This window comes from Nyctibius grandis, chromosome 28 (assembly GCF_013368605.1).
Source record: "Nyctibius grandis isolate bNycGra1 chromosome 28, bNycGra1.pri, whole genome shotgun sequence".
Lineage (NCBI taxonomy): Eukaryota > Metazoa > Chordata > Aves > Nyctibiiformes > Nyctibiidae > Nyctibius > Nyctibius grandis.
In genome coordinates, this window is record NC_090685.1 from 1,929,664 (window position 1) to 1,956,062 (window position 26,399).

The following is a 26,399-nucleotide window of genomic DNA, read 5'->3' on the forward strand; positions in this document are numbered from 1 at the left end:
GCAGTAAAGATGCAACACATCTTTCAGCCCAGACCATGCAAAAGAAAATCATCTGAGACTTGTCACTGGAGGTCCTAGGAGAACTCTACAGAAGTCGTGTTGCTCGCAGTCAGCCTGAAATTTACTGATACCCTTGTAAGAAGAATAATCTCTTTACAACCCTCTTTTGCCAGGTAAATGCTTTCATCTCCATTGTGTAGTCGGGGGGTTGGAACTCAAAGGGTTAGGTGACCTTGCTTAGGTCACCAAAGTAACCAGTAAAATGAAAACAGATCTAGTTCCCTGGTTCAGTATCCATGCAGTGGGATCAGCTACCTTCGAAGTGGTGTGGTTCTGTTCTGCTGAAGTAACTGTTTACTGTTGTGAAAATAAATGAGATTAAACTATTTTCGTGGAAGCTTCTGGCCAAAGCAAGGATTTAATCAAAGCAGTAGTATTTTTATAACAAGAAATGGTATAAAGAAGGAGAAGCATTTATAGGAAGTTTCCATTGAGAGTGGAGGATTTCTGGTTAGTACTGTGCGGGGGTCATCGTGCATTGTGTCCTCCAGACGTGTACACCACACCCTAAAATCCCTGGTTGGTGTCAGTTGTGGGCCTGCTTGACAGGGAAACTTGGTCACCAAAGATTGTAAGCAAGGAGAAAAAGCAGACTTTCAAAGCTGCTGCTTCTGAAAACAGGATGAGGTTTGTCACGAATTGCATGGGATGTTAGACTGTATTGAGGCAAAAGTGTGTGTGCTGGTCTCCAGTGGAGGAGGTACAGAAATAGAAACAGCAGGAAAGCTCTGAAAGTCAAGAGAATACGAAGTTGAGTGTGATGCTGACAGCTAAGATTCATTAGAACTCGGCTGTTAAATGTTCTAAATAACATTTCTCTAGTTATCTCTTCTGCCCTTCTGCTCATTTTTTTGCTAGAGGTTTATTCCAGATTACCAGACTAATAGAGTATCCATGCAAGTGGGAGGCCAAGCTTTGAGAAAGAATTGAAGGCAGATGCTTAACAGAAAACAGAAGCTGCACAAGAATTACCAGTTCAGCTTCAGCCTGTATGGACAACAAACTGCAAAGCCACACCAGCTTCCAAAATAATTGCTTGCTTTTCTATTTTTAAGTTGTTTTTGCCGTAGTAAAGGTTAGTCCCGTGTTGCCTGAGTAGCAGAATATAATTTTCTGTAGCTTTCCATCTGACAAGTGGTTGCCCTCGTGGTATGTGGGTTTGCACCCTGACTTGACTGCTCCAGTGCAAGCTCCTCCCTGAGCAACCTGTTTCTGGCCCCTGTCAGAGGCAGGACATCAGTCTGGATGGTAAGTCTGGGTTCACTTATCCTGCTTCTGAGCTGTCCTGTTAACTGTTGTGTTTTTCCAGCTGCTAAGCTCACCCTTCCCTAAAAACGTGAAGGACTGAAAATGATGGGAAAATGGGCAGTTTGGTGTCCCTGGAGGAAAATGGCCAGAAACACCCAGGTTAGGGATGGTGGTCAGGTTATCAGGAGCAGCCTGTCCTGATGAAAACCCCTCTTGGTCTTTTCCAGCAGTGCAAAGGGGGCACACAGCTAAAGCCTGCAGGTGTTTGGATTCCCACAATGTTTGTGGGGATCAGCCAGGGTTAGGTTGGACCTATACGGCTCTGCCTCGCATTCTGCTTTCTGGATGTATAGGGTCATTTTGGCAGTCAGTCTAAGTCATGGCTTGCTCTAGTCCCAGATGTCTGTCAACCTTGGGAAAACTCTTCTCAAATGGCTCTAATTTGGGCTAATAGCTAAAAGGATTTTGGATAAGCAGTAAAATCCTATGGCAGAGAAGGGAGCGCAACTCCATGTGTCCTTTCCCTCAGTTCGCCTTCTAATGCAGAGAGCTGATGGAGAAGAAAGGTTGCTCTGATCCTGATGAGTTGCTTAAATGATCTCGCAATAGGAGAGGAAAAAGGCTTTTGAGGGAAGATACTACTTGGAAATTGTGGAATCCTAAAGAGAAACAGGTTTGAGGGCTCTTGCTGATCTTCAATGCACGCTATCTCACCTGTAAAAGCCTTTGGCTTGAAGGGACCTCACCCGGCTCCAGCCCCTTGGCTAAGAAATCCTTTTTTTTTTTCATCTCTTTCTATAGTTAGTAACGAAGACAGGGAAGTGCCTCCAGAGGCGACTCAGCCAGTCTCTTGGCTTTTAGGAGGAGCCTGGGGACACTGTGCTTTTACTGTAGGTGCTTCACCACAGATGAATATAGATAAGATACACACACACACAATCACAGGTATCATATATACAATATACATTCTTATGTATGCTGTATATAAGACCATGGCTGAACGTGTGCTGTTGGCCTCTGTCACAAGCCCAAGGGAGCAGCCATACTTCTTACTACAGAAGTAGAAATTGAAGCTGGCCCTGGAAACGTGTTGCTGCCTGATAGACGTGAGGAACTGGCTTTTCCTTGCAGGAAGAGAAACACTTTTCTCGCTTCCCTTCTGCGTGTGACTGTAACGCCAGGCTCACTCCTTGCTGTGTAAGGTGGCAGTTCATCCTTTTTCCCTTTTTGCGTGTTGCAAACAACTGCGTATTTCTGAAATAAAAGTTACAACTTTACATCTGTGTTAATCATTTTTTCTGCCACATAGCCAGCAGAAATGTGTGGATACCTCCCTCTTCAGCCCCTCGCCTCTCCGGATCTCGGGGGCTTAGAGAGGCTTCTCACAGAGAAGCAGCTTCCTTAATTCTACATTCTGTATTAAAGCAAATTGGTCCTAAAACTTCTGTTTCTTGCCCCAGCCTTGCTTGCTGCTTTGGGTAACGATCCCATAGGTCTCGTGTATTTCTTCCGTGTAGAAACATTTCACTTGGAGTGGAGCAGGACTGTGTGACTTTGATGGCAAACCATGCTTGTGTCCTCGTTGTCACCAGTGTTAGGATACACAGCTGGATCTTGGTGCTTCTAATGTGGGCTTACTCTGATAATACTCATTTTCATTAAAAAAGGAAACGAAAAGGGAGTTTTATTGCCTTCATTACAGGGAGAAAAGCTAGATGTGATTAATTTTGAAAACAAGGCACAAAAGGCAAGTAAAAAACCAAATTTTTGGTTCTTTTTAGTTTTGCGGACTGAAATGTCTTTCTGTATTGCTCACGGCCCTCAGAGCCTGCTGCAGGCCTTGGGCTATGTTTTTGTTCAGCACCAGAATAGCCTTTTTTTCTACCAGGAACATGGAAAAAGTTCTGGGAAACATGAGCTCATCTGAAATGAAGCTTAAAATGTTTTTCTTCCCTGCATTGTCTCCACACTTTCTGACACACTCAAACAATGGGCTGATTTCCTACGAGTCCCAGCCACGGGGGAGGATTGCGTTGCTGTCTTTTCTTCTGAAGGAGTTGTGCAAAGATCTCTTGGGTTCATTTGAAGTGGTTAGTTAGGTTTGAGGCTGTGGTTGCCATTGAGTTTTCCCTGTTAGAGGCTGCTTGGGGCTGGCCGTGTGGTCTCAGATTTTTTTTGGACATGACAGTTTGTTCTTAATTCCAGACCTACTCCACTTTCTCAAATTCATTTAAGCTGCGTGTTGAAGCGCATTGTTTCCCTCTACACTTTGTTCTGGATGAGGGAGGTGGCCATTAAATCCTGCCCCTGACCAAGAACATACTCAGGCTTGAAGAATGAGGAACGTGCTGGGGCTGGAGCCCCATCTGCGCCTCGTGGAGATGCTGTGGGCAGAGAGGTGTCTTCTGAGCTGGCCAAAATGAGGACACAGGATGCTTTGGCATGCGTGGATATGAAAGGGATCTTCTGAGCAGTAAGGAGGGGGCCAAGCTGGAGCACAGGGTGAAGATCGGGCGTGGATGTCCCAGCTGTGCTGTCCTCCTCTCCCCGAATGGCTCAGGATCACCCAGGAGAAGGAAACTCCAAGCAAACATGGGGAGTGTTTGCACCGTTGTGACTCTGAGCCCCTCCTGCCTGGGCTAACCTCCCCTCCGCAGCCCGAGCCCCCTCGGGCTGGCGTCTCGCAGCTCCTGCTGCCACTGCGGCAGTCCCGCTGCTGTCGTTTTACCAGCGATGGAGCTGCGGTCGTCCCTGTGCAGCAGAGAGGGGTTTCGCTGCGAAGGTTGAAGTGTTCTCGAAGATAGAAAGGAAATATATAGGTAATGAAAAAATAAGATTAAACTTCAATGCACAGAAATAAGAAAAGGTGAGGATTGGGCAAGTATGCAAATGCCATAGAGAAAAAAGCTAAGCAATGCAATCAGAAAGGTATCGCTTTGGGTGTGCAGAGGCACTGGCTCTGGGTTAGTATTCCTGCTGTCTTGAAATACTGTTGTTTGAGAGCTCTGCTGTTGAAAAGGTGATTGTGTATATCAGATTTACCTTTCTGATTTGGGTTGTCAGGCGCAGTGCACCATGCTCTGCCTGTTACACATCGAATGTTTTCCAGACGCGGATGATATTCCCAGTGGGTCTTGCGTATCCACAGCCTTGCGGGTTGAAGTGATGCTTAAAAGGAGTCAAGAAACCAGAGGAAGGGAAGAGGGGAGTGCTCTGAGGAGCAGACCTGGTGGGGATGAGGCAGAGGTCGGGACGGATACAGCGCACAGCGACAGCCCGTCCCTCTGCGTTCCCACCGAGTGCTCTGCCAAGCCGTCGCTGTGGCCAGTCCTTGTCTCCTGGAGCACAGAGGGGATTAGACTATACAGACTCTTTTCTCACTGGTGCTGTCTGTGTGTTTTATATCGACACATACGAATTAGGGTATGAGCAGGGTTTTTCCATCTCTAAGTTGGGTCGCTCCACATATCCTCTGCGCAGTCATGTTTTTACAGTTTTACTGGCTCAAGTTCAGCAGACTCCCTGAGTTGGTCCGTGCTGTGTGGTTAGCAGTTTTCCAAGGCAGACGTTCTCCATACACAGCCAGTGGAGATGGGTAGCAAAGGTGTTAAGGTGGATATCCAAACGCAAATCCCATCCTGTTAGGAGAGTTCCTGGCTGCGGTTTGGGAGGACACAGGACTCCCATACATCTGGGCTTGGTGGCTGGGAAGGCAGGGAGCCTTGCTGCTCGTTTGCCAATGCAATTATTATTTTTTTTTTGGTAAGAAAAGAGCGGAGATCTGTCTTGGATTGGAAAATGATCCCACAACAAAAATTATAATGTGGGAAATGGTCTCTACTATGATGTTGTAGAAAGACAGTATCATACCGACCATTTTCAACACGTATGTTTATAATTAACTGAAAAAGCTGTCTTTTACCAGAAAAAGAGCTGAAATGATGGCAATAAACCCAGGAATTTTTGTTCCTTACAGTGAAGTGGTACGAGAGACAGAAATTATCTTAAAACCACGACAGATGAACTGGTGAGTGGTATGGATTTGCCCTGTCTGGCTAGTTCTGCGTTGTTTCCAGCCTGTTTCAGTACCTTGCTCACACATTCAGTGCAGGTTTTGTATGTTCTGCTGCTGGGGAAACACTTTTCCTGCTGGGGGAATAATTCACAACCATTAAGGCATGAGCTGAAAGCAGTGAGGAGCAGTTGCAAAAGCAGCGCTTGATTTTTGTCTCTGTATTTGAAATGAGTGCGGTGATGGATTGTGATCTGCACATCTGTGATCACATATGTTGTGCCTTACAGGAACAGAAAGGTCCTGCTTGTGTGTTGCCTGTTGCTACCCCACCACGTACCCCCGTTACCTTCTCTGGTCTCCTCTTCCAATGCTGTGGCTGGGTGAGATAACCAGCCCAGTGAGGATGGGTGGGTGAGTGTTGTTCTGCGCCAATGGAAAATAGCTCTTCAAATGCGTTATTAAGGTTTTCTGCAGATGGGAACAATTCCCAATGGACCATCATTTTTGATTCACATGGGAGCAAATTTCTCAAAAGCTTTTTTGTAGCACAGCTCCAAGTGTCAACATCCACAGCTGTGAGATGTTTTTCAAAAGAACTCAACACCCAATGCACTGAGCGGTTTTGAAAGCCGGACGTGGAGTGAATTAGAGAAGCCAAATATGGCTTTTGTCCTTATTTTTGCTATTAAGGTTCTGAAGCATTTAACTTTTAATGTTGGTTTTGTAGTGTCAGTTTTGTTCACCTCAGCCACGTTTTGGGCCACTTTCCCACCAGTGTCTCGGTCCCCGTGACGGCAGCACCGCTCTGATCCCCGTGCTCCTGCCTGCAGCATTGTGCTGACCAGGGCTGAGCTTCACAACCTGGGGAGCGCTCCTGGTGTTGCAAGGAAGGAAGACAACTTTTTGTAACGGCATTGTTCGGAAAACTATGTCACGTGCGCAGGTATGTGACAGGTAATGACGAGGCTGGAGCAAGGGCACATTGCTCAATCAGCTGCTGCTTTTTGGGAGAGGAGAACAAGAGCAGGAGAAACATCAGATGAAAGACCGGCCACTCATGTGCCCCAGAGATTCAGCCGTTGTTGACCTGCTCCCCTGTGCCCACCATTTGCCTCCTGGCAGGAGGAAATGCTGTCCAGCCTGAATTTCCTGCAGGCACAGTGGGTACGGCCCCCGGAGAGGTGCCTCCCCTCGCCATGTCCTCAGGATTTGCGTTGTGCAGGGAGAGAGGCCAGTCCATGGCTGTTGGCTTCAAGCCAGTTCGCTTTCCCCCAGCACCAGACAAGTGCAGGTGTGAACAGCTGTGTCTGGTCAGATTTAAAGCCAGGCTGTTTGTAATAGACTGAGAGCAAATGACTACAAGCAAAACTGTTAGGAATTGTATTTTTGCTTTAACATAACCCCTTGATACCTTTCGAGTTGCTGTGCTGCTGCTTCCTAGGATGTCCCCTGTGTCGGAGCCATGAGAACTGGAATATTTCATGGGGATACTTGTCTGCTGGGTTAGACTTCGGGCTGCAGCCGTAGTAGGTGTCCTGGATGGTTGAGTGCCTCTGCTGTTACTTTTCTTAATATCTTAATATCTTCCTTTTTTTCCCCCGTCCTTTTAGTTTAAATCCACCTTCCCACATTGCTGTTAACACATCTTTGTCTCTCCTTTTCTCTCTCTAGCTATCTTGAAGTTTGGGCTTTTGAATGCAAATGCACATCCCAGGTGGCTGTATTGGCCATAAGTGCTCAGAGTACATAAACCCAGTTTCTGATTCCTCCTCATACCCAATCAGCCAGGGGTATGGGAATTACTTTAGAAGAGCTTTTAGGTACAAGGACGCTTCGTTATGGTGTGTTTAAGCTTATTCTGCTTTTGTGCCTATTCCTCCTGCTGGCTGCCTGCTTCCTGCCCACCCTGAACTCCCTTCACATAAAGCTCTTAATGCATTTACTGAAATATTATATTAGATGCTGATATGCAAATGAGTTCCTAATTTCTTGTGTTAACAGCATGTGCACATGCTCTCTCTCTCCCTGTGGTACAGCATTAATAGCCAGCTCTGGGGGCACTCAGACATCACCGCTTTTGCCTCTGGGAACATGGTGCTGCTCATGCAGCTGTGCCGAGCCGTGGTCGGGGCTGACCTGTCTACAAGGAGGAGCCTCCTGCGCTGCCGGGCTCCTGCGTCGCGCTGGGGTAGGACGCAGCCTTTGGGTCCCTGGGCCGTGCAGCCCGACTGGTCTTTAAGCAGTTCAAATGGATGTATTTAAGCGTTGCCACGTTGTCGCACCCAAAGCAGTTTTTATCAAAGGAGATGTGCAGATGAAACTTCCCGAAGTCTCCCGGGTCTGAGGTGTGGTCCTAATGCAGGAAATTTTCACCTTGGCCTCAAGGAACTGCTTATGTTGTTCCCAGAATGTGATGGTCTGTGCTCCAGAGCTGCTGGTGGGCTCCAAGCGTTCCCGTCCAGCCGCTCACAGCCACCCTAACAGCCAAGTGGGACATCTCTGGCTCCCAGCTGTGGTGAATTCAGCTGTGGTGCTGAGAAGAAGCCACAGCGGTTGCTCATCAGTGGGGCAGGAGGGGTGAAGAAGCGGTCAGTGAGCAGATGGGGGAGGCTACAGCTTTGGTTCATGCTTCCCCCAGCAAAGTCTGCTGGCAAACGGGAGTAGAAGGCATCAGTGAGGAGGCTCACGTGCTGCAGGCAGCTCTGCGGGAAGGGCTGGGAGACCAAGTTCCTGCTTCTGCCTGCATGCCTCACCCCTGGCCTTCCCTTTGCCCCTCCTCTTGCATCTTGTCTATCTCGATCACGCTTTCTCTGGGTCTCCTTTGAAACCAGTTTGGGTGAATCACTGGGGCTGTGAGCCCAGGGAGGGCGTGAAAGCTGGGATCCACAGCAAGCTGTGTTTGAGAAACCCTCTCAAACCTGTCAGAGAAGACAATCCACCTGATAGGAAGTCAATCTGGGCAATGTAAAGGTGATGAACTTGAAGGTTTTCTCGCTAAACTGGTACAGTGCGTCCGTACTGGCACATGCCTGTGTGAGGTATGTGAGGGGTCCTGGTGGCACGGGGCTTAGTGCAGGAATGGCCGCTCTGCCGGACGCGTGCAGAGGATTTCAGATATGTCTGAGTCCTTTCGGCATTGAACCCTCCCCGTCCAAGGCTTGGGTGTTTTTTCCTGGCAGAGGATGGACAGACTCCACCAGGAGCCCTTGGGGTTCTTGACCACATCTGCAAGTGTTTCCACAGCTTTCTGGAGAAGAGGAAAAATATGGAATTAAATCTTCCACAGATAATGGATGACAGCTCTCACAGAGGCAGCAACTGGCTTTTACAGATTCCCCAAAGAATGGGTCCTGTTACAGCTGCAATAACTGAAGTATTTCCAAAGCGCCGCGTGGACTTTAACTGTGATGGTCATTAAAGTCAATAGGATTTATTAAAGTCAGTGGGGGCTTTTGTTGCATCTCCTAACTCAAACTGAATGCAGGATTACAGGCGTTTTGGCCTGATGGATTGTCTTTCCATGTTCAGAAGCTCATAAAAGGAGGATTTGGGACTGGAGTAACCCTGCTCTAGTGCTCTGATGACTGCCAAAGCCAGCGTATGAAAAAGCAGAGCACCAAAACTTCCTGCACATCTGCTGTTCCCATCCAGAGCAGCACATTTAGTCCCACAGCATGTCAGCAACCTCAACCATTTCATGTTTCCTTTGCAGAGGTGCAGGCAAGGCAGTGGGGATCGAGACCTTTGGTTTTGTTTCCAACAAAGACCACGCTGCTGTCGCCACCAAAGGCAGATGGGACGGCAACAAGCAGGGCAGCAAATGTGAGAAGCCAAGTGAGGTCCAGGGCACTTGGTAATGAGACCTTGCCTTTGTGGGTGGTGGGGAAAGGCTTTAATAAAAGCATTTTTTTTTTTTTCCAGTTCACAAGAGGGAAACTGCCTGTATGTTCAGTTGAGTTGCTCACTTTATGTTGGTAGTTTTTCTTCAGAACGTGCAGATGTTGAATTAACTGTTGCCCTTGGGGAAATGGTGGGGAGAATGGACTGGCCCAACCCTCGGCATCCCACATCCCAGCAGGGCAGGGACAATTTACAGGGAGCGACTCTATGGGGACACTGGATCATGGAAAAGGAGGTTGGGTGCGTGTAGGGTGGGACCCCTTTGTATTCATTCAAGAGCTAATGAGATCTGATGGATCTTTTTGTGTCATGGATATTTAAAATGCTTTGGGGAGGACCACACATGTGTTAACCAGGACAAGGCTGATAATGGGGCTTCTGCGCTTCACTGCAGCCTGTTCCCCTGGGACAGCAGAGCACGGTTGGGGCTGGGGCTGAGGATGAGGATGGATGGGCTGGGGTTGAAGCGCTGCATTGTGCTCTGAGCATGCAGCACCCCACACTGTATCTCATGTGTATGTGCTTGGAAAAATGGGGTGGGGGAGTCGGGGAACAGGAGCTGGCTGGGATCAGGTGCACACCTGAACAGCACTGATGGCTTTGTCTGCACTCTGTGTGTGTTCACTATAAATGCTCTGGAGTCCTTAAACATCTACAGCCCACGTGCTTTCGCCTGCCTCTTTCTCCAAAGCTCTGCCCCTGTGCCTCATGCCCCTGCAGTGGGCATCTGCCTTTCCCCCTGCCCTCCCTCTCCGTCCCGGGGAAAGGGGTGCTCAGAGGCAGGCGCTGACACCTCCTCTCCCTCTGCTCCTCTCTTGATGGACCCTGTGAAGTCAGCAGGAAGCTTTGCAGCTGCCTTATGGCCGTAAGGGGTGGAAGGGGTGGCGTGTTCCCTTTCCCACCCCACCGCTCTGCCCTTGCCTCTTCACGTGAAGATTTTCTGGATGGTCACATACGGAACTCGATGAGCATGAAAAGCCCAGAATTCATTTATTTGAGGCTCTATCTACAACCAATAGCAAAGTTAATTACCACACAGACCTGCATAAGACCTCCAAAAGCCCCTCATTCCCCCCCAAAATAATTAACAAAATCAAAACAGTTGTTTGCTAGGAGACCTCGACCACGCTCTCATGGCCTAAGGCTGATGAGCTGCACCGCGCTGCGATGACCCGGCCCGAGGCTGGTGCCAGGCTCAGTGTTTGGCCACCGAGGCAGGGGCTCGGGGTGGGGATGGAGCAGGGGAGCGCTCTGCCCTCCTCGGGGGCACTGAGCTGTGGTCGCTCTCAGAGCCCAGGTACGTGGCTCAACAGACATAAGGCTGGGGTGATTTTGGTCTTCTTGATCGATAGCCAAATGTTTTCACTTGCTTTTTTTCTCCCCCCGCCCCATCTTTCCTCCTTCTTCTCAGCTGCAAAGAGCTCCAGCCTGACCATGCTGCTTTCCTCACCTTGAAGTGAACTGGTGACTGATGGCAGGATGGATAGACAGATGGGTGTTCAAGCATCCCCGGACTTACCATGAACTTGAACAGATGCAAGAGGCAGCTTTGCCCTCCAGTGCTGGATGACTGGGGGGTTGGGGGTTGACCTGCTGGAAGGCAGCTCTGTGGAGAAGGACCTGGGAGTGCTGGTGGACAACAAGCTCCCCATGAGCCAACAATGTGCCCTTGGGGCCAGGAAGGCCAATGGTGTCCTGGGGTGCATGAGGAAGAGTGTGGGCAGCAGGTCGAGGGAGGTTCTCCTCCACCTTTACACTGCCCTGGTGAGGCCACACCTGGAGTAACTGTGTCCAGTTCTGGGCCCCCAGTTCAAGACAGACAAGGAACTACTGGAGAGAGTCCAGCGGAGGGGTACGGAGATGGTCAGAGGGCTGGAGCATCTCTGCTACGAGGAGAGGCTGAGGGAGCTGGGGCTGTTCAGCTGGAGAAGAGCAGACTGAGGGGGGATCTTATCAACGCTTACAGATACCTTGCGGAGGGTATCAAGGGGATGGGGCCAGACTCTTCTCAGTGGTGCCCAGTGACAGGACAAGGGGCAACGGGCACAAACTGAAACATGGGAAGTTCCATCTGAATATGAGGAAAAACTCCTTTACTGTGAGGGTGCCAGAGCCCTGGCACAGGCTGCCCAGGGAGGGGGGAGTCTCCTTCTCTGGAGATATTGAAACCTGTCTTGACGTGACCCTGTGCAACGTGCTCTGGGTGACCCTGCTTTGGCAGGGGTGGGGCTGGGTGATCTGCAGAGGTGCCTTCCAACCCCAACCAGGCTGGGATCCAGTGGTTCTATGGTGGCTCAGGCTAGGCCCAGCAGCCAACTTTCTGGGACTGGAAACTTAAAAAAGCACTGCAGGTGTGGTAGCAGCTGGCTTCTCCCCATGGAGTCACTGGTGCCCTCCAGACACAGCTCGGGTGCCAAACGTGCCAGGGTCTGGATGATTACTCCAGTGACCACGTGCACAGCTGGCAACACAGTGTGAGCTTTGCTCTGCCGAGGAAGGGATTGGGGAGACGGCCAGAAAACATTGTGCTTAAGGAGCATTTATTCGTGCCTTTGGCTTGTGCAAACTGGAACAGCAGCCTCATTTTTCCAGTTTGTTACAAGCTGGACCAGAGCAAAGTCCAGAGATTAATGGCCTGGATTTGTCCAGTGCTCTCCTGTAGCAAGGGAGTTTCCAGGCCTCCAGAGGAAAAGTCCCAGAGCCCCTGTGGACCCCGATGTTTTGCTCAGCCCAGTGGGCCACACCTTGTGTAAGGGAAAGCAAATCCTGTGGGCAGAGCTGACGCTCACGAAGGGAAAGAAGAATTTATTTGTCTGAAACAGAGGAAAAAAGTGTGTGTGTATGTATGACAGAGAGAGAAAAGAGCGAAAGCAAATTAGATTTCTTTCTTTTATTATACAGGATTGTATGTACAAGGTCACCTTTCTCCCTACCATCAGCATCCCAGTCAGTTCATGGCAAAAACTGCAGCTCAGCTCTCAAAGCCTAGAAAACAGCTCTACAACGGCTCAGTACAACACGAGGGGTAAATTGTACAGGAACCGGGAAAAGGGAGGGGAAAGCACGGTCATCCCTTTAATCCCTCACGAATTATCTGAAACTAAGAAATGCAAATAAAACATTGTGCTTCAAGAGCCATGCTTGCTCCAGGATGGCCCTCAGGGGAGGGACGTGTTGTCCCTGGGACCTGTTTTCCCCTTCACCCTTCAAAGAGAGACGCTGTCGGTGAGGTCTGGCCTTGAGCACTGGAGCAGAAAGCAGGAGTCCCCTTTCAGAGCACTCTGTATGACCTGGGGGGCCACGTGTTTCGTGGGAGGGTTTGACCAAGGACAAGGTGTGGACGCCATTCTGGATTCCAAGCACTGATATGTGTGTGTGTGTTTTGGAGGGGAAAAGGGGAGACGGGCAGGACACACCTGATCTGAATAAAGTGCTGCGTGAGTTTCAGTCCCATCTGCCCCCGAACTCAGAAAAACTGGGTAAGCCCACGAAGGAGGAACGACCAAGAAGAGAATGGCTGAGAGACCTCTGCTCGCAGGACAAGGGGTGGGTCAAAAGCAGCTGGAATTGGGGTAGGCAGGGGAGGTGCCTGCGCGCCCACATGCATCGTGCTCGGGGTATTCACCGTTACCAGTCTCGTTACGCTGCGCAGACCCATCAGGCTGGTGATGGAGCACAGCCCTCGCAGGCAGGAGCAGGAGCTGTTGCGCCACTCTCCTGGCACGCCGGGTCGGTGTGAAGACCCAGTGAGGCTGGGGCAAGAGATGTGAGCACCCTGGGGAAGGGGCTGATGTCTCTGTCACTCGGCTGGAGAAGTGGAGGGATCACATTCCTTCCAGGAGCAGCTGGTCCAAGAAAAGGGTCTCATCCACACCTGCTTGCACCCCCTCACTCCGCAGAGACTTGCTCAGCCTTTACGTATTGATTTCCCAGTGGAAAATGAGGAGACCAAACCACTGAAGGTGACGTATGCTTTGTCTCTCCTGCTTGGCATCACTTGCTTTCCTGCAGGCAGCTTCCTTTCCCCTTCCCCTCTCTTCAAGCAGCTGCAAAGAGCACAGCACACGCACCAGCACCGACTCCTCTCCACCTGGAAGTGACCGTGTACTCGCAGCAGCTCATGGGGGAAAAGAGACACGATGGGAGGTGACCATTCTGGGAGGACAGCTCACCCCACACCCTCTTCCTCAACACGACCTTTAGCGTGAGAACACAAATTGTCCAAACTGAGACAGTACTTTCCCCCAGTTAGCAAATGCTCTGGCTCTCACCTAGCACGGGAAAAAAAGGTCTTTATTGGGTTGGGCTTAGTTCTCCCTCCTCTCCTACAACAAGCTCTATAACATCTGACTCATTTGGTGACCCAACCGCTCTCCCGTTATCCAGTCAGCGATGGTGATGGATCGTGCAGGGTTTGGTTCCTGCCTCTGCTGGCTGCAGAGCTCCGAACCCATTGCACGGGGTAGTGGGGATTCACTGGGATGATGAGTTTCCTTTGCTTTACAGATGGATGGAAGATGTCGGGCCATGGTTCTCCTTTTGAATGCCAGGTAGAGATGACAGCAGCACTTCGATTCAGCTTGTCCTGCTCAATGTGCCAGGACAGGGTTTAGCCTCGTGCTTTCCTCACGCTGTCGCTCACTGCTGTTCTGAACGGTCTGCAAGGACAGAAGTGGGGTGTGGGAGGGACAAAGGTACATCATCTTCCTCGGACCTCAAAGATTTGTGATTTAGGGAAGGGAGTGAGGGGCTGGTCAGTGACCCAGCTGAGCGACCAGGCTCAGTGCTGGGAAAACACAGAGGACCAGTGGAAAAGAGCATCATCTGAGAGAGTTGGGGCTGTTCAGCCTGGAGAAGAGAAGGCTCCGGGGAGACCTAGCACCTTCCAGTGCCTGAAGGGGCTACAGGAAAGCTGGAGAGGGGCTTTTGACAAAGGCATGGAGTGACAGGACGAGGGGGAACGGTTTTAAACTGAAAGAGGGGAGACTGAGATGAGATCTTAGGAAGAAATTCTTTCCTATGAGGGTGGTGAGACCCTGGCCCAGGTTGCCCAGAGAAGCTGTGGCTGCCCCCTCCCTGGCAGTGTTCAAGGCCAGGTTGGATGGGGCTTGGAGCAACCTGGTCTGGTGGAAAGTGTCCCTGCCCGTGGCAGGGGGGTTGGAACTAGATGGTCTTTAAGGTCCCTTCCAACCCAAACCAGTCTGTGATTCTATGGTTCTATGAAGCAGCCACGCCCCACCCCAACACGCATGGAATGGAAGCTTTTGCTCAGTATTGGCCCCCAAAACGCAAGGTGTGAGCTGTACCTGGTTACTGTAGTCTGGCATCCTCCACGTCTGTGTAATGGCTGTTCTCCTGGAGGGAAAAGGGAACCAGAAACAGTAAATCACCACGTGTCCCTCCTGCCCTGCCCGGGACACTGTGACACCTCACATGTGGTGACCAGCTGGTACCATGGCGTTGGAGAGCTCGCATGCTGGGGGCAGCATCAGGCTGCTCAGCGGGGTGGAGGAGCTACAAAACACCCCTGATGTGGGCACCGGGTGCCATGGCTGTGGTTTCTGTCAGTCCCAGGCAAACCCAAAAATTTCCTCTGGCTCCTTACTCTGGAGGGGCTCTGCCAAACAGACCCGGGATGTGTGATTCCCTCTTGGAGTTTGAAGTCTGGCTCCTGCTGAACCTCAAAGGGGCTGGGATGAAATTAAGCCCATGTTCCCTTGTGTAAGTAAGTCAGGTGTCTCATCTGGGCTACACCAGAGTCAGCAGCTCCAGTGGGCACGTCCCAGGGAAGGTCTTGGGGTGCCGTGAGTTGCTGTGCTTAGACTGGATGCCTAATTTCTGCATGGCCAGGTGAAGTCCACGCTCAGCACTTCCATAAAGTTTACTGCGTGTGCTTGCACAGCTCATGCCGTGTTGTAGTACCGTGAGAAGTTAATTTGGGACCTAGGAATGGCCTGCACCAGGGAACAGGCATCCCCGCGTTACTGGAACCGCCCAGCGATGCTAAGGTGCAGTCAGTCCGCAATGGCAAATCGTGCACGATGTAATGAGTGATGGTGAACACAGAAACTGGTCCCAGTTTGCAGCAGAACTCATCATCCAGAATGATAACACTCACAGTTCTGGGGCCCCCAACACAAGAAGGACATGGAGGTGTTGGAGCGAGTCCAGAGGAGGCCACGAAGATGCTCAGAGGGCTGGAGCCCCTCTGCTCTGGAGACAGGCTGAGAGAGCTGGGGCTGTTCAGCCTGGAGAAGAGAAGGCTCCGGGGAGACCTTCTAGCACCTTCCAGTACCTGAAGGGGCTACAGGAAAGCTGGAGAGGGGCTTTTTACAAGGGCATGGAGTGATGGGACAAGGGGGAATGGTTTTAAACTGAAAGAGGGGAGATTGAGATTGCATATTAGGAAGAAATTCTTCCCTGTGAGGGTGGTGAGACACTGGCCCAGGTTGCCCAGAGAAGCTGTGGCTGCCCCCTCCCTGGCAGTGTTTAAGGCCAGGCTGGATGGGGCTTGGAGCAACCTGGTCTGGTGGAAGGTGTCCCTGCCCGTGGCAGGGGGTTGGAACTAGATGGTCTTTAAGGTCCCTTCCAACCCAAACCGTTCTGTGATTCTATGATAATATCCATCAATCCAAAGGCCACAAGAATAGTGTCGGTGTGCTGAACCACTCCCCGTGCAACAGTGCTTTTAAAGCACAGCACATGAAAGTCCCCCTCCTGGAGCCGTTCTGCAATGCAGCATCATTAAAACAATTGGGTGCTCAGCCCAAACTCAGTTTTTTATCATCTCCTGCATAGGCCAAATTTTGTGATGAGTATTTTAGAGATGGAAATGGATCCAGGAGATGTCTGCAGGGGATGCTAGGTAATCTCAAAGGAAAGGCAAGGGAGCCCAGTCCCAACCTTGTTAGCAGCAGGCTGGTGTACAGGGCACTGGGGGAGGTAAATAGATTTTTACCTTCAGGGTCACCAACAGGGTCTTTGCAGACTCTACAAGGGAAAAGCCTCAGCACTGCAATGCATGAAGAAAGGACAGCTGGGGACTACACTCAAAGGAGCTGTGGATGGAGACTGCCAAGAGAGGGAAGTCTGGAAGCTTGTGACTTCTGGCAATAGAACAAAGGCTTCTTCTCTGCAATTACAGCGCAGGTAGTGCCCTGGGAACAGGCTCTTCAGGAAAGCCAGGTGAGGTAGCACGTCCTCTGGGCAAAGGAATAGCCCAGGGATTTGCCTTGTAACACGTGATGAGTCAGCTGAGAGCTTGTGGGTGAGGATCAGGGGACAGACCAACATGAGTGACATCATGGCGGGCATTTGCTACAGACCACCTGATATGTAGTCTCCTCTGGGTGGCTGGAGGAAGCCTCCTGATTGTAGGTCTCCTGGGGGACTTCAACCACCCTGGCATCTGGTGGGAGGGCAGCAGGGCTGGGTGCAAGCAACCCAGGAGATTTCTGGGAAGTGTCAAGAACAATTTCTTGACACAGCTGGCTGACTAGGGGAGATGTTCTTCTGGGCTGTTACTGATGACCAAGGAAGAACTGGTCAAAGATGTGAATATGGATAGAAGTCTTGGCTGCAGTGACCATGAGACTGTGAAGTTGAATATCATGAGAGAAGCAACCAAAATAAAGAGCAGAATCAAATCCCTGAACTTAAGAGCTCTGGTTCAGTGAACTCCCATACAAATTGAGATGCTTGGGCCTGCTGGTCCCCAGGAGACATCCTACAGTTGTCTACAGGGTAGGGGTGGGACCTAGACCCAAGACCAATTGGATCTTCCCCACTTGTCACCATGGGGAAGAGGTTCAGAGCAGGGAAGCCTCTGTGTTGGGTACTGCCCAAGTGTTGGCAGGTCTGGGTCCTGCCTTGCATAAACAACTATGTCTTTCCCACTTATAGAATCACAGACTGGTTTGGGTTGGAAGGGCCCTTAAAGATCATCTAGTTCCAACCCCCCTGCCACAGGCAGGGAAAAAACTTGTGACAGATGGACATGGACTCCTCCTGTTTGAACTAGCTGGACTTTGGTCCAGGCAGATGCTCAGCAGGTAAGCCTAAACAAAGTTAATCCTATGTGTGAGGCTATCAGTGAGAACCCAGCACCAAGACCAAAAAAACCAGTTTGGCTGGAGACTGGGCTGATAAGCAGCTGAAACTGCATGAACCCAGCAGAAAATCTGACTACAAATCAACCCCTTGACGCTATAAATATCTGCAGCCGTCAGGGCTTGTGGAGCTCTCCCTCCACAGCAGCCAGCTGCGCGGCAGGGATCTGACCTTGAGCAGGGACCTCTCAAGGTTACCCCATGAGGCTGAGAGATCCCTTCCCTGACACCAGGCATCAATGGAGCGGTAAGTGACATTTTTTGCATGCATGTAACATTTAAGATACATATGGTAAGCTTACACGATAATCTTTGTAGCCCATACCAACTTTAATTGTAGTAAATAGTTGAGTATTGACTGCCAATCCATCTGTACTTATTCACTATTTTACATAACTAAATTTGCTGATTAGAACGCAATAAACTAACTACTAGAGCAGATCTAAGGGACCTCTGACTCTTCTCCTGCGAGACCACTGCCCCTCAGAGCCAAGGGTAGATAATGTTTTCAGGGACTGGCGTGGGCACCACGTCCATGGACAGCAGATGGTGAAGGCTACACTGATGTGTGTAAGCCAAGGAGACATGGGATAAAGGAGTCACTCCACAGGAACTGGAAAGACTTCAAAACTGTTCAGTGTTGTAAGGTCAGGAGCAAAATAGAAAGCATGTTTTTTTTGTGAGCCACCTTGCAGTGTTTACGGGAACGTCCCTGCAGACATTAACCTGCCCCACGCTGAGCACATGTGAGCCTGTCTGATGTTGGCAGTAAAATATTTCTGATCTCAATGCCACTTTTAGGACCAGAGAGTTACAGAAAATAGAGATGGAAGGGAGCTGAAATATTCATCTTGTTCATCTACTCTTAATGAAGACCAGCTCTTCTTAAATCATTGCCAGCAGATGTCTGCCCACTCTGGTTTCTTATCCCACTAATGGCAGAAAAGTCCAAATTTTTTTGTTGACAGGCTGTGTACTGCTTTATCATCACTGACATCAGCAAGTCCCCCCCTAATTTCTACCATCTGTTTCCCTTGATGTAATTCAAACCTGGCCTTCCTTATCCTAATTGACTTAGAGATGGAGGCCAGCGTTTGCCTTTCTTCTTTATAGCATCTGTTATGATGTCTCCCTGCCCTTAATCATCTCTTCTTAGATTCAGCAGGAGTCACGGACTTCAGCTATGAGGCCCCAGAAACCGGAACAGCTGAAAGACCCCATTCAGCTCTCTCATCCATCATGACTAAGGTGGGGCAGAGCAGAAGAGTACAAACAAGCTGGGAAGTGTTTTGAGTTAGAGGAGCTTTTTGGCCATAGGAAGAGTGCATGTGCAATGCGATGCGGTCACCCCAGCGACGAGAGGGTGAGGGTGAAGAAAGGGATGCTGAGCTTCATCCTCACTTCTGCTGCCACCAGTGCTGGGGTGGGGAAGGAGTGGAACTGCTGCAGGGGACACAGTACAGGCTCAGAACCTGCCCCAAGGTGCCCCAAGCCTCCGTGGGAGAGCCGTGCCAAGCAGCCCAGCTTCCCAGGGCTGTGGTCCTGCAGAAGAGGCAGCAAGCAGGGCTGTCCATGCAAGCAGCAAGCAGGTGCTTCCATCCCAGCACCCTGTTGCCCTTTGCCTGGGTCTGGAGCTGATCCTGTTCTCAGAGGAGTCTTAATCTGGGCTAAATGTCCATTCTGCCAGTGGTAATTCAGTGCCCTGTACCTCCCTTGCCATCAGCGCACCCAAGAACAGGGCTCCTATCCAGATGCTTTTTAGGCACAACATCTGGGTTCCCAGGGAGTGTCCTTATCCACGGCAGGACTAACGCCAGCTGGGCTGGTGTGCATGACACAGGCCAGCCATGCTCGAGTACCACCCTCACTACGGGTGTGCAGCTCCGTGCCCAGCGCTCGTGGCTTGCTCAGCCCTCACAAGGAGGTTTATGCCATTTGGTGTCCGTCCAGACCAAAGGGCATCGCAAATGCACGTCGTTAGGCAAGGGCAGTCAATACACCACGGCCTGTCTTTGCCGTGTGTTTCAATCAATCTGAGAACTACTTGGGAGCAGAGCTACTTGTTTTAACCATTCATAGTTGTGAAACCAAGGATAAATGTGGTCTGAATTTCAAAAGCCAACCATGTTTCTTCAGCGTCTCCACATGCATTTGCTAAGTCAATGCTTTTGCAAGCAGCAGAACAGTTTGAAACAACAAGCTGTGAACAATCATGGGATTTAAACACAACAATTTTTTTTGGAGGAAGGAAAAACTATTTTTCTGGGGATTTAGTAAAACTGTGGCCCATTACTGAACTCCTTCGGCTGGAGGGATGTATTACCCAAACTCTCTTACCAGTTCATCTTCGCACTCATCCCGTGCGAGACCCTCTTCCTCCCCCTCGTCCCCGTTCAGCGGCTCCTCTGTGTTGACCTCTGCCTCTGATGCTGTGTCTTCTTGCGAGACTTCGCTTTTGCTGCCATCCGCCTTCTTCCGTACCTCTGTGAGAGCAAGAGCCAAGCCACCAGGATCAGGGGCTGGGGGAGGGCATGTCCAGAGCCTCAGGACACTAATGACTTAGGACAGGAGGACACAGCCTCAAGCTTCGCCAGGGGAGGTTCAGGTTGGACATTAGGAAGCATTTCTTCTCAGCAAAGGTCATTAACCATTGTAAGGGGCTGCCCAGGGAGGTGGTGGAGTCACCATCTCTGCAGGGGTTTAAGAAAAGCCTGGACATGGCACTTAGTGCCCTGGTCTAGTTGACATGGTGGTGTCAGGGCAATGGTTGGACTCAATGATCCCAGAGGGCTCTTCCAACCTGGTTGATTCTGTAATGCAGTGGCCCCCCCAAATTCAGTAGGTTGGTAAATATTGGATCTAGGGTTTTTTTCTGCGATGGTAAGTTTTGCTGATTTTGAGGAAGCTGCCTGAAAGCAACACTAGAGAGAGACGAGCAGGTCATCGGTCTGCATCCCTCCGGAGTGAGTGGGAGGCAGAGAGAATAGAATAGGAATAGAATAATAGAACAAAAAAGCAAACTAAAAAAATACAAATTATAAGACAAAAGAAAAAAAAATCTCATAATTTTAAACCCCAATTCTATAACTTGGGGGATTTTGGCATGTAATTTTGGCCTGTGAGTTCACCCCGGAACCTGGGGGTCGACACTTCACCGTCGCAGCCCGGGGATGCTCCAAGCCGCAGGGGTTTCACGGGCAGCTCTGCAGGGCGATGCCCTGCACTCTCTGCCCGTTCTCAGACTGGCCCCGCGGGATCCATGTGCATCCAACTGACCTGCCGACAGCTTCTGCTCCTCGGCGATCTGCTCCAGTCGGCCCAGGAGAGCATCAATGTTGGATTTGATCTGTGTCAGCTCTGTTTTGATCGTTTGCAGCTCGCTGCACTTCACTTGGGAGGAAGGAAGGAAAAAAAAAGGCATTTAGTGCCCCGCAGAGCGCCCGAGGCGCCTGCCTCACCCCTCTGTCTGCCCGAGTCACCACGCTGAGCAGGAGAAAAGATCAGCTAGAGACATACTCCTCCATCCCTGGGGTCAGCGTGCGGTGAAGCTCACACCTCACTGCACGGCGCGTCTGAGCTTTTCTGTGCTGCAAGGAGCGGCGGTGGGTGGGGTGCAGGGCACCCTGCACAGCTGGCAGGGGCTCGGCGGGCAGGGGGGAGAGGCTGGCTTGGCACGGAGCAGCGACGTGCCCTCCTCCGCCGCCAGCCCTCGCTGCCCTGCTGCCGGGTACGGCACTGGCAAGGGAAGCTGAGGGGGCTGCGGGTGGTCGTATGTCACAAAAACCCCACATGTCCCTTGTCCAGGCATATTGTTGCATGTGGGTCCCACATATGTGTTGCATATTTGGTCCTGCACGTGGGTCGGGGCAATCCCAAGCACAAACCCAGGCTGGGCGGAGAATGGATTGAGAGCAGCCCTGAGGAGAAGGACTTGGGGGTGATGGTTGATGACAAGCTCACCATGAGCCGGCAACGTGCGCTTGCAGCCCAGAAAGCCACCCGTGTCCTGGGCTGCATCCCCAGCAGCGTGGCCAGCAGGGCGAGGGAGGGGATTCTGCCCCTCTGCTCTGCTCTCGTGAGACCCCCCCCTGCAGTGCTGCGTCCAGCTCTGGGGGCACCAACAGAAGAAGGACACGGAGCTGTTGGAGCGAGTCCAGAGGAGGCCACGGAGATGCTCAGAGGGCTGGAGCCCCTCTGCTCTGGAGACAGGCTGAGAGAGCTGGGGCTGTTCAGCCTGGAGAAGAGAAGGCTCCGGGGAGACCTTCTAGCACCTTCCAGTGCCTGAAGGGGCTACAGGAAAGCTGGAGAGGGGCTTTTTACAAGGGCATGGAGTGACAGGACGAGGGGGAATGGTTTTAAACTGAAAGAGGGGAGACTGAGATGAGATCTGAGTAAGAAATTCTTTGCTGTGAGGGTGGTGAGACCCTGGCCCATGTTGCCCAGAGAAGCTGTGGCTGCCCCCTCCCTGGCAGTGTTCAAGGCCAGGTTGGGGGCTTGGAGCAGCTTGGTCTGGTGGAAAGTGTCCCTGCCCGTGGCAGGGGGTTGGAACTAGATGGGCTTTAAGGTCCCTTCCAACCCAAATCAGCCTGTGATTCTATGATTGTGGAGGCTGACACTGGGCTTTGGCATGCTCAGGTTCTACCTGCACCTTCCCCTGCTGCACTCACAGCCTGCGGCTCCTGAAAAGCCCTCGTTTGGGCTGTCGTTTCCAGATGTTTGGGGTTTTTTTAAGGTTTTTTTCCTGGGAGCACCTGGCCCTGTGGGTGAATGGCTGGGGATGGGAGGTCCATGTGCACACCAGCCTCCACGCCGCCCTGCTGCACCCCGCGCACATACTCACGCTTCAGCTTGGCCGAGCTGTTGGCGATGGCAGCGGATCTGGCGAAGAGCTTCACGGGGAGCGTCGCTTTCACGCGCCGGACGAGGGGGATGGTGACCCGCGGCCGCTTCACAGGAACCACCCTGGGCACCGGAGAGACTCGGCCCCGGTACTCGAAGAGCCTGGAGCGGCAGGGGTGGATGTGGGGGCTGAGGCAGCCCTGCAGCACCCCCAGCCCTGCAGCACCCCCAGCCCTGCCGTGCTGGGGATCAGGTGCCACAACCAGACCCCAGGCAGCGCCGGCCGTGAGCCCGGCCACTGGACCCCGCCGCGCTGGGCTGGGCTGGACCACCCCGCTCCCCACCCTGCTCCCCACCCTGCTCCCCACCCCGCTCCCCACCCCGCTCCCCACCCCGCTCCCCACCCCGCTCCCCACGGCAGGAGCCGTGCTGCAGGGAGGATCTTGCCCCACTGAAAACCCCTCTGGCTGATGCCTCCCCTGCTCACCGGTCGTAGAAGTCGTCTCTGTAATAGTCATAGTCGAAGTCGTAGCCACTGCAGAGACAGTCAGGATGACATGGGTTAATTAGTGCTGGTAATTCATTATTATTATTACTCCCTCATCTCTTGCTGAGCCTCCCAGGTCCTTTATTTATTTCCCTCCATAGGGGAGCCCTTGTCCTTCCACCTGGACATGTACACTTGTCCCCCTGTGAGGGTCTGCAGGGAGGTGGGCTGAGCCCGGGGGAAAGGTTTGAAGGGGCTGAATGCTCTGGCCAGGGTGATGTTGGCAGCAGAGTGTTAACCTGGTTATCCAAGGAGGACCAAGAAGGTGCGCAGGTGGGTTAAAACCTACCTACAAGCTGGGGCTGGGGACAAACGTCCACAAACATCCCGTGGGGATGTCTGCATTTGAAGCAATGGCTGAGTCCGCAGGGACCAGCCCCTCCATCCCCAGGCCCTGCACAGGGAAGTGGAAAGTACAGCTAACGGGTTGTGTCTGTAAAGCGCTGGTTGAACTGGTCTCACGGCATTGCTGATATCCCTCCGTCCTGCCTCTCGTACAGTGGGACCGTGTCCACGTCAGGAGGGTTATGATTTGTTTTCCATACCGTATGTAACTGCTGTGGGAGAAGTCAGGGAGAAGGGGATATTTATTTAACACCTTTGCTATTGAAGATGTTTAAACCTCTCTCCTCTCAGCAACACCCTGCCCACATCCTTTTTTCTTAGGTTTGAACGGCATTTTAACCCAAAGCCAGAGCAAAGCATTTCTCACTCCCTGGAGACCCAGTAGCACGGCTTCTCTCTTGCTGCAACCAGTTTTTCACAAGGCAACACAAACCAGGTGAAAACAAAACCTAATGGGAAGAAAGAGAGTGATGGAGAGAGGGAAGGAGTCTGAGCCAGGAGAAACTGGGGCATGGGGAGAGGGAAGGATGAACGCTCAGGTACGGAGCTGAGAGTAAATCTGGTCACCTGCATCTTAGGCAAGAAGTGACAAGAAGAAAGTGTGGCTGGCCAGGACGGCCGGTGGGAAGTGTGGTTTGGACCAGAAATTCCAGGCTTGACCCAGGACGCCTGTCCTGCCTATGCTGGCAGTGGGATTCCTGCCCAGTAGTTTAGTTTCAGTAACTGGCTAGTTTCTTTAATGTTTTGTTTCCATGCTCCTCGGATGCTCCTTGGGTTCTCCAGAAGCCTGTGGCAGCATGCGGAGACTCAGCCTATGCCTCGGGGGGATCCAAAGCACACTCTGGATGGCTGGAGACACCAGGGCTCCTTTGGGGCCAAAGACAGTTGGTGCAACGGGTTAAGGATAACAAGACAGCATTTGCACCTACTGCTTCTCTGCAGTCTACAACTGCCTGAAGGGAGGTTGTAGCGCAGTGGGAATCGGCCTCTTCTCCCAGGCAACTAGCGATAGGACAAGAGGACACAGCCTCAAGCTTCGCCAGGGGAGGTTCAGGCTGGACATTAGGAAGCATTTCTTCTCAGCAAGGGTCATTAGCCATTGGAAGGGGCTGCCCAGGGAGGTGGTGGAGTCACCATCTCTGGAGGGGTTTAAGAAAAGACTGGACATGGCACTTAGTGCCCTGGTCTAGTTGCCATGGTGGTGTCAGGGCAATGGTTGGACTCGATGATCCCAGAGGGCTCTTCCAACCTGAGTGATTCTGTGATTCTGTGAGGGAGATTCCTTCCTCCTGCAAACAGCCAAGGCAGTGGGCAGCTGGGAAACGTGGGAAGGGAGCACGGCGTTTCCAAGACGCTGTGGGTGCAGTGGGGCTGCCGTAGGCTGCGGCAGCGCGTACATCCTTACTGCCAGCGTTGGGTCTGCTGGGTTTGGGTACCATTGCTCGTCTCCTCCTCTGCTCTGCGGTTGTTTCTCAGCCCTGTCTGTGTGGTTTGGGCACCAGGGTGTCATTGCTCCCAGCACCGCTGTCAAGGTGTGGGAGGAGCGGATCCGTTTGGAGACGGGCTGACACCAGCTTTGTGCAGGGGTATAACAAGGCATGCGAATGCCAGCTGAGCTGGAAGGACATCGCCCACTTGCATCTGTAGACTGTGAAAATAAGTCAGTGGTGGTTTGTGTCTGTCACCATTTTGGAGACAGTTCCTTGGGCCACTGAGCTGCCAGACACTCGGCAGCTCTCGCGGTTCTTGCTTAGGTTGTCCTCACCGTCCTTTTGGCCACAGAGCAACATCAGCACCAGCATTACAGAGAAGGGCAGAGATTTGTGCCTCCAAAGGTCAAGTGCAGCACTGGCAGACCCCACTGCCCCAAGGCAGAGCCACCTTCCCTTCCCAGCCCACGGCAGCTCACAGCACAGCAGGATCACTGGCACTGACCCAAACATGGCCCCCAATGCCCCAGGAAATCCTGTCCAGACATTTGCTATGCAGGCAAAAAAAGTATTGCCAGAAGGCAAAAGTTTTTGAGACACAGTATGTGAATACCTGGGGGACACGGTCAAAATCCAAGTTCATTTTCCAGCCATCCTCACTAACTCGCTTGCAGTATCTCCAGGCACGTCCGCATTCAGCAGCGGTGGCCGGGGTGCCAGGCAGGAGCACCCAGGGGACTTCCCACGGGCAAAGGGATGCTCTGGCAAATGCCAGAGACAGAGGGAGGGAGGCCCTGAAGATCCGGAGAGATTTGAGGAGAGCAGTGATGACAGCAAGGTTTTATATTTACTGAAGGTCCCTCTTGTGGAGAGACCTGAGAAAATTTATGACGCATGAACCTGGGTGTATGTTGCACCTGTTGGAGGTAGATGGGAGGCTACAACCCAAAGGATTTCTATTAAACACCCACATACCCCCCTGGGCTGGTGGGTCAAGTAAGACTGTCAAGGTTGTTGCTTCCCCTGTGTCCAAAATGAGATTCCCCGTCCTTTCCCCCTGACCCTCTCATACAGACTTGGAGTGAGGTAAAGTAAAAACCCAGCCTTTGAAAAAAACAATCTCATGTGTTTAGCACAGCATTTCTATAAATTATAGTGCTGTGAGTTTTGAAGTCTAACATTTAGAAAAATTTATGATGGTTAGGGAAGCTATAACCACTGCTCACTGCAAACCTGGATTCCCTGCTTTCCCTGATACGCTGTAAGTTCTGCTAGTCCAGATGGCAAAGTTTAAATCTGTCACCAATCTGGGATGAAATATTGCTGAAGCTCAGAGCAGGGTAGTTCTCTGGCCCATATTTTAGCATATCCGTATTTGTGGGAGGAAGCAAACATCTCTCGTTTGCTCTCTCTTCATCTACGTGGCAGCCTGGAAGTCTGAAATATTGGTAATTCCCACAGAAATGGATTAGCGGTCAAGGCACGGACGGAGAGTAAACGAAATGCTCCTTATTGCAAGATGTACGTAATGAATTGATGTGCACGGTGGCTGCCAGCACCACGTAAGGAGTGTACGTGCAGCTAAACAGAAAGATTTGTCACCTCTATTTCCATACATCAGTGTGGGTAATGCACAGAGTCCACGTCCCCTCGACGGGCATCCCCCGTGGATCAGAGGGCCACGTTCTGGGGAAGGGCCAAGCTGGCCCAAGGTGGGAGGAAAAATTTGCCTGGTGAAAGCTGCAGAGGAAGAGCTCAGCTGAGGGACTTGGGGAAGGTCTCAGCAGACGCCTTGGGGGTGGTGGTGGGAGGGGTGCTGAAGCTCTGGGGGGTTTGCCTATGCCAGAAGAGCATTGCCACAACTGAGGTTTGCCATTTCACAGCACATCGGTGTTGGACTGTGTGGC

At 51.6% G+C, this 26,399-nt stretch overlaps 1 protein-coding gene across 4 annotated transcripts in view; it reads right to left on the bottom strand.

The window, feature by feature from the left end:
* Nucleotides 1-12,098: 12,098 nt before the first annotated feature.
* The window catches only part of RALY (RALY heterogeneous nuclear ribonucleoprotein), a 144,057-nt gene continuing 129,756 nt past the window's right edge, over nt 12,099-26,399 (bottom strand). For 3 of the 4 annotated variants that reach the window (XM_068419655.1, XM_068419652.1, XM_068419653.1), the window contains 5 exons: nt 22,658-22,705; nt 22,172-22,332; nt 20,608-20,721; nt 19,669-19,814; nt 12,099-13,881 (listed from right to left, as the gene is read on the bottom strand). In XM_068419655.1, coding sequence (XP_068275756.1) covers nt 13,813-13,881; nt 19,669-19,814; nt 20,608-20,721; nt 22,172-22,332; nt 22,658-22,705 — 538 coding nt within the window. In that variant the 3' untranslated portion in view covers nt 12,099-13,812. Of the gene's footprint in view, nt 13,882-14,529; nt 14,579-19,668; nt 19,815-20,607; nt 20,722-22,171; nt 22,333-22,657; nt 22,706-26,399 lie in introns of all 4 variants that reach the window. The other variant, XM_068419654.1, reaches the window with a different exon arrangement.